Source organism: Solanum lycopersicum, chromosome 11 (genome assembly GCF_036512215.1).
Source record: "Solanum lycopersicum chromosome 11, SLM_r2.1".
Classification (NCBI taxonomy): domain Eukaryota; kingdom Viridiplantae; phylum Streptophyta; class Magnoliopsida; order Solanales; family Solanaceae; genus Solanum; species Solanum lycopersicum.
In genome coordinates, this window is record NC_090810.1 from 38,303,373 (window position 1) to 38,314,507 (window position 11,135).

Consider the following 11,135-nt stretch of genomic DNA (forward strand, 5'->3'; position numbering starts at 1 on the left):
CACTTTTGGAAAGTCAATTTAACTAATTTTTAAAGTTAAATTAGAATACGTTAATTCATTTTTTTTAAAAAAAAATAGATATTCAAAAACTATACGAAAAGTACTACAAATTGCAATTTTTATCAATATAATGAAAATCTACATCGTAAATTGTTGGTCAAAGTTCTTATAGTTTGACTCTAAAAGAGGAAATCATGACAATTAATTGTGGACTGAGCGAGTATTATTAACTATTATATTTTAATATTATTAAATAAATATACATTATAGTTATATTATTTAATAGTCATCAAAACATTTAATTAAATTATTATTAACTTAATATATATACTCTCTGTTCATTATTAATTGTCATACTTTCCATTTTTATAGTCAAACTTTGACTAATATTTTAGGATATATTTTTTCATGATATTGATATGTAAAATATTACGATATATAATACTTTTCATATGGTTTTTGAATTTTTAATGTAATATAATTTAACTTTAAAAATAAGTTAAGTGGACTTTTAAAAAATGCAACATGACAAATAAAAATAGACAGAGGGAATAAAAACTTTTATAGTATTACAATTTACAAAAAAAGTTTGATTTACTTTTAAGTCGTTAACCTTTTATAAAACTTCAATGTTTAAACTTGAGTGATTTTTATTGATATAGAATAAAGTTTCATAATAAATTTGGAAATGATGTAACTACAACAGTCCAAACATAGATCTGATGTATGGATTTGCATTCCAGGTTTATGCATGTTGAAGATAGTTGTTATAAAATTAATAGAATCTAACTCCAAAAATTGAGAAGAAATAGGAAATTGGAAGTTTACATATCTTCCTTGTGATAATTTAATTTAAAAAACATTGGTCCTTGTGAGGTTGGGGAAGATTACATATGAGTCAACAAAATGATAAATTAAAAAAACATTAGTCCATCAAAACATAAACAATAGATGCATTAAAAGAAAGTTGTGTCTGACATAATTGAAAAATAAAAAGAGTAAGTTGCTTAAGTAGTATTGAATCCATTCTCTATCATCCATGATTGAGAAGGAATCTACTTGCTAGTTTACTACAATCCAAACATATGATATATAATAATAACAAATTACAGAGAAATGAAGATGACCTGAGTCCTAACCATGGTTGACAATCTACTTGAAGAAGTACCCAAGAGACCCCAAAAAATCTCCCAAGGGTAACCAACTTCACATGCATTGGAACTCCATCACCATTTAATAGAGTGGATTTCCTTATGATAGAAAACATTTACCAAACAAAATCAATAGTATCCCTCCTATGTTTAAAGTAAAAGTGGGGCTAAAATTACCCAATTCTAGCCCCCCACCCCACACTTTTTTACAACATTAAAAGAAAAACATCAAGAGTTAGTTCACATAATCACTCTTATCCTCAAGAGAGATTGTTGGATTGTTAGATACAAAGAAAATTTTTAAAAAGATTTTCAAAAGGTAAATTGATCCTAGCTAGTCTAAGTTGTAAAATCCTAAGACTAGTTAATAGTTAGAATTAACAAAAACTTGGGACATCATCCTCATGCCCATGATTTCACAAAACTTTTATAACATCTACAAGTTATATATGTAAAGCTTAAGTTGGAGGGACTAACCATTTCAAAATCCACATTAAAGTGAAGTTGAAAGGACTACCAAGTTTTGAAATTTACATAAACTCTTTTGCTTTTCAAAACTAAAGCTAACTTGGGACATTTTTGTTTAGCCCTTGAGGGGCAAAATCTTCTTTAGCCAATCCAATTAGGCTAAGGTTTTAGAGATTAAAAAAAATATGATGATCAACTAAGCTGTTTTGATAGCTTGAGATGATGATGCGTATGCAATGCTTTGTTTCTCTTGAAGGAGCCTTTCCTTACAAGAGAAGAAATGGAAATGTGGAGATTGGTTAAATTTTACTCCACACCCTATGTGGAGAAGCCCTTGTTCCATACGCGGGCTTCCTTCCATTAATTGAGAAAGAGAAAGATGCAAGAGAACCATGGTTAGGCCAAAGATCCTTCACGGAGGGAGGCATTTTTTTATAGATCAATGTTGTATCGATCTCTCTTGACAGTCATACCATCTCTCTTAATGATGAGGAATTGGTGCACGTAGAGACATTGTCACGCCTGTGGCACAGCAAAACAAACTGTCAAAGATATTAGTACCTACTCTCCTTAATTCCCACGATCAGTTATAATATTAATTGATACACAAACCTGAATGCAAGGCAGGTGATGGAGCTAGGGAAATCGGGGTACCATAGTGCTGTGTTGGATAACCAGGGCCAGCACCAGCAGCAGCAGCAGCAGCTGAATAGGGGAAGAGATGGTGTGGGTATTGAACACCATAGCCCTGGCTGGGTGTGTAGCAGCCATTGCCATTTCCTTCACCAAAATTCATGTATGGGTAAAATGCAGCAGCTGCACTTGATAACACACCACTAGCAGTAGCTGCACTCCCATAAACTCCATATTGACTATTTCCTCCTCCATACACACTATAGTAACCCTGCACATATTCAAACAATATGCATTTAGTTTTTGCTTTCAACTCTGCAAAATATTTCACCTTAATTAATCCCTTTTTTTTCATATCATTTAAGCTTGCATTCTAACACTAAAAAATGCCCTTGACGTATAAAAATGGCTCAAAAAGGTCCTCCTTCCACTTATTGGATAAGAAATACACTAGAACTTTTTTACAATAAGTTTATATTTGGTAAAACAAAAAACTCATTGTTTAAAATTTTATAAGGAGGAATATCGTAAGAGACCGTGATACTTGGTTCAGATTGTCAACTAGACTTTTCTAATCACGATTTTCCCCCTTATATACTTAAACCCAGTGAAACTCAATTTTTAAACTCTTCTATCATTGGATCAATGTGTGTAATACAACCATCTCCCAAGCTATTATGCCTTTTATATATATAAAGAAAATGAAAAATTCGTTATAAGAGTGAAGAGACTGTACCATATGAAAAGTTAGAGGAAAGAATAGTTAGTTGCTGCTATTGTTGGATTGATGATTCTTTATAAAATTATGCAATATATATAAATTTGTAAGCATAAATATTTATAAAATTATTGATATTCTAATACCTTGTTTATGGACTATGGTTTGCTCATTATGTTAGATCGTATAAGAATTAAGAAATTTTAATAATTTTCACAATACAATTTAAAAAATTCAAATTATGTGTTCAAACAAAATTTCAAACTTGGTAATTTTATTTTATATCACATATCCAAATGAGTCTTAAAATTAAAATAGAACTTTTGTCGCATATCAAACAATGGTGGAGAAGTTTGAGAAGAAGGTATATTTTATATATATATTTTTTTTCAATTATATTAAAGATGTGGAAAATTAAATATACACTTAACATAATTTTCATTTAACTTCTATTTACCACACAATTTTTCATCAAAGAATATAACCCAACCATCCCTCACCTAATATTGCTCCGACCATAATTTTTTTTTTAAAAAAAAACTTGTGATATTATTTTATTAAAAAGAAACAATTGTGTTAACAGTGTTGGATGGCTATGTCGTTCCATTAAAAATGAATTGAACAGTGAGTAATTAATGTTAAGAATAAAATATAATTATTTTCTTTTATCTTTTTTTTTATATGTTAGAAATAACGAATAAAAGAAAAAATATTTTTAAAATTTTCTTTGTCAAAATAAATAAATAAATAAAAAGCAAAAAATATTTGTTTAATTAAGAAAAGTTTTATTAACATGCTATAGACAATAAAGTATAAAATTAGATATTGATTGCATTCTCCTTTAATGAGTAAAAGGTCAACAATCAGCTTTTGACTAAAACAACATGCCTTCCTGCTTAGAAATTCGTGCTCCTTCACTTTCATTATTTTTTTGGTTTTTATTATTTTATGTGGGCAATGCTAATTGTCATTTCCATTTTTCTTTTTCTAAAAAAAGAAATCCTTTCTATACCAACTCATGCAAACACATTTTATTTTCTAATCGATTGAAAAAATAACAAATTTTTATATCTATTATTCATTTAATTTTAAAATATTAATTTCATCTTTTATACTCATAACTATGAAAAACTTATTTAATGCCACACTTTTTTTAAAAAAAAAAAATTCTCTTTCCTTAATTTTTGTGTGAAATCAAATTAGTATCACAAAGAGTGATAATTAATTTTTTTATCGCGCCCCTTAAAAAACAATCAATAATAAATAATTAGAAGAATATTATTATTTTATTTATTATTTTATTAAATTTCATATTTTGAAAAATATATAAGATGATAAATAACATTTAATAGAAAGAATAAAATTAGAAACAAAAGATTTCTTGATTTTCTAGACCAAAAAATTTATTTAAGTTGATGAACATTAAGTTAAACTGAATGTTGTTGTTTTGAACTTTGCTACTACCATAACCCCACCATCACAATTTTTATTTGAAAAGTTATATGGTATCCAAAGTTGCCTTGAATCATGGACTAAAGTAAAAAGGTCAAAAAGAGAGCAACAATATTCAATTAGTAGTGAAATACTAATAAATTAATTTATTTTTTTAAAAAAAACATTCAAATTAAATTATCATAATTCACCTTATACATATATGATTGATTTTTTAATTTCCTTTTTTATTCTACATGATATTTTCTATCTTTTAATATTTTAATCAAAGTTATATGCAATTTCAATAGTATATTCTTTATCTATATTATCCTTTTTATTAAATTATATGATTTTTCCTTTTTACCAAATTGTGTGAGTTTTTATTTTACAAAATGCATATTAAATTAATTGAAATGTAATACTTGTGGAATTTTTATTAAATATTCAAATTCAAATATGAAAAATCATCCACGTAAAGGTAAAAAATTACACTACCTAAGATAAGATTAAGCTTAATTTCATAATTTTAAGACAATTTTATAAATTAAGTATATTTAGAATTTTGGCAGGATAAACTCATTAATTAGTTGTATATATAAAAGTATCATTGATTTGTAGAAAGAGAAAGAAATTCAAACTTTACATTTTCATTTTTCATAAAGGGCATAATTGTAAAAAAAATAATTAGGAAGTATCATCATAACCCACCCACCCCCACATTGACCACGTGAATTGTCTAAAATGTCCCCATTTTGTCCGCAATCATTCTGCCCCAAAAAATATTTCTCTTTTTTTTTACTCTACTGTCCCCATGCAAAATTGAAATCTTGAGATTATACTTTTTAAGAAAAAATATTCAAATTTCTTTAATATCTATTTTTAAGTATTTAGAGTTATTAATTATTACAATTATAGCTTTTCACATTATAATACTTTATTTCAAAAAAATTATAACTTCTTATCTAAATTCGCTATTCAAAATTAAAAATCTAAATCTCAAAATTTCAAATGTAATACATCTTTTTTAGTATATAAAAATACTTTTTTAGACATAAGCTTTTCATTTCAAATATTTAATAACAAGCTTTCATAATCATAATAATGCGAGTCATGTGTTTATAGCATTAAATTTTAAATATATTTTTTCTTCTTCTTCCATTTTGTGTCTAATTTAATGTAGTTGAAGAGTAAAATAAAAGAAATGATAGGGACTAAAAAGTAAAGAAGATAAAAGGGTACAAACCGTAGTAGGGTATGTGTAATCTGGCGAGTAGGGAGAGTACCTGACAGTTTGTCACAACAAAAACAAACATAAAAGCATTATAATCTGTAACTTGACATGGAAGTTTTTCTAAAGCGTTATAACTAAAAAATAAATCCAACTCTAAACATCTTCAAAATTTATATATCGTGTTATTATTAGGTATCAAAAAGACACAGAATTGAAGTATTTTCTCTGTCTCATTTTATGTGACTCTATTTTCTTTTTGGCCAGTTCCAAAAAGAATGTTATATTTCCTTATATGATAAGTATTTAAAGGTATAATTTATCTTTTACTCTTATTAGTCCAAGTTAATTTTTTAATACATTCATAATGAGAGAGAAAAATGAGTTATTTTTTTGAAGAATAATTTGATAAACATTTCAAAATATTCATTATTTTTTAAAATTCATGTCGAATCAAATGTTATCATATAAAATGAGATGGAGAATGAGTTCAACTGCTAATTGAATCCAAACTAAAGTCAAAGTGTGAGTTTTCTGTAGAAGAAAGCATGCATAATGATGAGTTGTGGACATCATTAAAAAAAAAATGGCGTGGGTATAGTGTAATGAGTTGGCAGATGCACGTGAGTGTACGTACGTATAGTAAAAAATTAAAAATAAAATAGACTATGTAAAAGTGTAATACCCATAAAGATTGTAAGGTATTCCTTGTTGGATAGCATAATGAGGAAAAGTTGTTGCTGAAGGAAAAGCTGTTGCTGTTTGAAACCCTCCATGAAAACCACTCATCACCCTCAAGTTCCTTCCTCCTCCTGTTTATTCAATAAAATAATAAATTTACTATATCAAATTATTATTTTTCGGAGAAAGAGTAAAAAGCAAAAGGTGTACGTTTATTACACAGAAAAAATGAGCTGTCATGCTTTCTTAAAACATCACATGCCTATGCCTATATGTTGGTGGTGCTAAAGTAAAGAGCATCATAAAGTGGACTTGCACACAAACAATGCCTTTATTACAATTATGTTTTTGACTCAAAACACTAGCAAAAATGGTTTAAAACAAGTAGAACAAAATATATGAATCAACATTTTTTTTTTTTTAAAGACGGGGGAGGAGGAGGAGGGATTGAATGTTTGAGACATTGTAAAAGTGAAATTTATGATACTAAACTCTATACATAAAATATAAAAATTGACATTATAAATGTAGTCATATTAATCTCACAATCAATATACTTTTGCTCAAAACCTAAAGCACTTGTGCTAATATTGTTATTCTCAAGAGAAAGAAATGGACTACTTTTTCTTATATTGGACATTATTTGTAGCTGAAAAATAAAGGATGAGAATATTTGTGAGTAGTTCAAAGAATATTCATACATCAGATTTGAATATTTTGAATCAAAATAAATAAGATGTATATTAATTTTAGCAAAAGAGGATATGATATGATACCATGTTTAGGGGTAGTAGGTTTAGATCTTTGAACACCCATAGAAGCAAGATTACAGTTAGCTCTTCTTCCATCAATAACAGGAGCAGCATCAACACAAGCCCTCATAGCTGCTTCTGCCTCACGAAATGTTACCTGTAATTACCAAATATCAATTAGAAAACAATTACATTAAAAAAAATATTTAAAAAAATAATAATAATTATCATACAAATCCATAGCCTTTAGATCTTCCAGTAGCTTTATCAGTTATAACAACAGCTTCTAAAATATCACCAAATTGTTCAAAATATTTCTTCATTGTTTCCTTTTGAGTCTCCCAAGCTAAACCCCCAACAAACACCTTCGTATACGTTGTATCTCCAAATTGAGCTGATGGAGTCATCTTTGATCTATAAGTAATTTGGATCTCGTTGATATCAGATGAACGAAAGATCTCAATTAGGTCAGAGATGGGAAGGAAAGAGGAAGGGAGGGAAAAAAAAGAAATAGGAGGGAAGAGAAAGCAAAAGATAATAATAGTAGGGAAAAAAAGGACATAAATTATAAACAATGCTTATAACTGCTTTACACACTGGCATCTTCAACTATCTTCACGCGCTTTACTTCCCCCGCCAACCCTTTTCAATCTCCATATACTAAGGATTTGTTTGGCTCAAAAAAAAAAACTTCGAAAATTTGTGAAGTAATGTTTATACTAGAAAAAATAAATATTTGGGTCAAATATTTAATAAATATTTTATTAAAAAAAATGTGTATTATTTCAACTATTATTTGTTACTATCTCAATTGAAAAAGTTTGTACTCTAACTTGAGTTGACAACATTGAGAAAAAGAACAATTTATTTTTAATGGGTTATAATTTTAATTGAATCAGTAAAAAAATTAGATACGTGGTTAGTGTATTGTCTTGCCTATATTGTTATTTTGTTGTTGTTGATTGATGTCAATTATGTAGGTGTTTGGTCATGCAATACCATATCACAATATAGAATCGTAAGATGGAAACATTGTTTGGACATGTAGAATCATATTCTACAAATATCATGATTTTGAAATTTTATATCATGATTTGAGATTTTTTTAAATATAAAAGCTGACCTACAAGTTTATATTTTATTAAAATAATCACATTTATATCTACTAACCATTATTTCATAGGTAAATGTACTTAGTATTCACATTATTACTTTTTAAAATTTGTTATCCTCACCAATAATAAATTTATTATTACTTCAACTTTGATAAATATAAATGATAAAGTAGGAATTGATTTGATGAACATAAATAAGAATGAAGGAAGTAATACTTTTTTGATTTTTTATAATAAAAAAGAACTTGTCCTTCGACTACATATGAAATTGTTTAAAGCACTTTAATATGAATAAGGACAACACTGGTGATGTATGTTTGATACTCACTACTTCTAATATGTTTGATCTTAGCACGAAATTAATGCACTGAAAATGTATAATTGCACATAAGTGAAATAAGGCATGAACCATATGATATTGATACACGAGTGAAAATTGTCATATCTTGTACAGTTTTACATAATTATTTGCCAGAATAACAAAAGGAATGATGAAATATATATGGTCTATGAGCATGAAAATAAAATTGCGAATGATATTGACCAACCAATGACACAAAATAATAATGTTGGTTCATCTTCTCGGCATATGATCGAGAAAGACAAGTTTAACATGAGAAAATTGTTCTTATTATGTGAGATGATTATATTAAAGACTAGTACACTACAATTATGTTCAATTTTTTTTATTCAATTATACTTAGATGAAACAATTACTTAACTGGAAAACAAATAGATTTCTAATAAGTTGTTATGTGATTTCATAATTTTTTATTTATTTGATAAGATTGAATAAACAAGTGGGGTTATTTTGATAGTTTCACAACTTATGGAATTCTTATCTTTACAAAAAAATATACAACATAAAAATTTCATATTACATGTCCAAACAAAACTTCAACTTCATCTCATGTTTCATTTTATAATATTATATCATAAGATTCCACATCGCATGACCAAACGATAATTGTGGATATTTTTAATAGTTTTTATAACTTTTAGATATAAATTATTATTTTAAATAGCCAAATATTTTTTATAAAACTTGGGGTCAAACACATGGTGTAATTTGATCAAAAACATGGCCCAAACATTATTTGTCAAGAATATTTTGAAAACTTGAAGTCAAATGCTAGTCCAGTATTTGGAATTTTTTTAAAAAAAAAATTACCCAAACTTTTATATTTATAAAAAAGTACCCATCATTTATTAGTTCCAACTAATAAATATCTAGCATATATATCTACTACTCCTAATAAATAATTAGATTACTCCTGTGTCTATCTTGAGCGATAAAATTGAGAAAAAAAGAACAATTTACCTTTAATATGTTATAATCATAATCATAGTCGAACCAATGACAAATTTGAATATGCGATACTTATGTTGCTCTTTCCTATATTAATTATTATTTTGTTGTTGTTGATTATTACAATTCTGTTATAAAATTATTTTTCACTGAACATCTTTCTTATAAATGATAATACAAACTTATGGGTATTTTTAATAGTTTAAAAAAACTTATGGCTATAAATCATATTTTTTTTAAATAATTATTCTTGAGAGAACTTGGGACCAAACACATGGTGAAACTTTCATCAAAAACTTCATCCAAATATTATTTGCCAAGAATATTTGGAAACTTGAGGTCAAACGCTAGCTAAACTCTCTCTTTTTCAATTTTTTTATTTATCCTAAATATTATTTCATTAGTTAAAATATAAAATTTTGAAAAATAAATTTTATATATTTGTAAACTACGTTAAAAATACTATAAGATAATTCAAAATATTTTAAAGATATATAAATATTGGTTTCTATTTTGAATCGGTCGATGATATCTGTTGTATGTTTCTCTATACAGACCCCTACTTGTGTTTTTCTTCATTTTCCTCTTGTGGAGTACAATGAGTGTGCCAGCGACTTCGTTTCACCCTTAGCTCTAGCAATCACAAACACAACAAATTTTTTGATGAGCTATTCCTTCTGCCTTGTGTTGGATTCTCTTTCTCATGTCATGATGTCTTTAGTTTTAGACATACACTATTTTATTTATTTGTTCTAGTGCATTTGATACTCTTAGACTTGATATTTTAAGTAGATATCCTTGATGTGATGACTTTTAGGTTTTGGAAATAATATGTAATAGACTCTAGTGAATTTTTTGTTTCACAGATTAATAAGTTTTGAGCTTCAACAATATGGTTGTATTTCGTAAGTTGAACAATTAATGTACAAGTTGGGATTTGAATCGTTGGTTTGCCCACCTAGAAGGTTAAGTGTGGGTGTCACTCAAGAGTCGTTTTGGATTGTGACATTTATTTATTTTAATTTATTTTGCTTATTTCTTTTTTATATGTTATGTATTTACAACAACAATACTTAAAATAAACTTAAAACATTAAAAATTTAGTTAACTCTCGAAATTTCACGCGTACTACATAATTAGGACCTTGGGAGTAACATATATTATTTGAAAATTGTGTTAAGAGTACTATAAAACACTATTATTAACAACTTAGGATATTTGATGAACATATTAAAATGTGATTATTTCTCAAAATTTTATATATGCCACATAAATTTGGAACATATGGAGTCACACATATTAATTGAGAACTACGTTAAGAGTATTAATCACAACTTAAAAATTTGATCAACTCTCAAAGTTCGCATGTATCGAATAAATTGGGACATTAGAAATGACATATATTATTTAAAAACTACATTAACTATGTCTCAATAATTAACAATTTGCGAGTTATTAACAGATTAAAAGATTTAAAAGAACATCCAAAAATTTGGTTGACTTTCAAAATTTCACATGTGCCACATAAGGTGCAGGGTCGACTCAACAAGATTAGGAGCCTAAATCAAACCTTTAACAAGGGCCCTAATTTTTTTTAAAATCTTTTTTTTAAATAATCATGTATATATTTATTTAAAATCCTTTTT

The 11,135-nt window shown here is 27.0% G+C and overlaps 1 protein-coding gene across 2 annotated transcripts; it reads right to left on the minus strand.

The window, feature by feature from the left end:
• Window positions 1-933: 933 nt before the first annotated feature.
• Window positions 934-7,641, minus strand: LOC101249883 (uncharacterized). Of its 2 annotated transcripts, none has more exons than XM_004250694.5 (6): window positions 7,299-7,641; window positions 7,090-7,222; window positions 6,318-6,444; window positions 5,648-5,687; window positions 2,232-2,523; window positions 934-2,141 (listed from the first exon to the last, which is right to left on the minus strand). In XM_004250694.5, the coding sequence occupies exons 1-6, from the start codon at window positions 7,470-7,472 to the stop codon at window positions 2,101-2,103; spliced, it is 807 nt and encodes a 268-aa protein (XP_004250742.2). In that variant the 5' UTR covers window positions 7,473-7,641; the 3' UTR covers window positions 934-2,100. The 2 variants fall into 2 exon arrangements, with proteins under 2 accessions (XP_004250742.2, XP_004250743.2); XM_004250695.5 differs by having other exon boundaries at window positions 934-2,161.
• Between the last annotated feature and the right edge of the window lie 3,494 nt (window positions 7,642-11,135).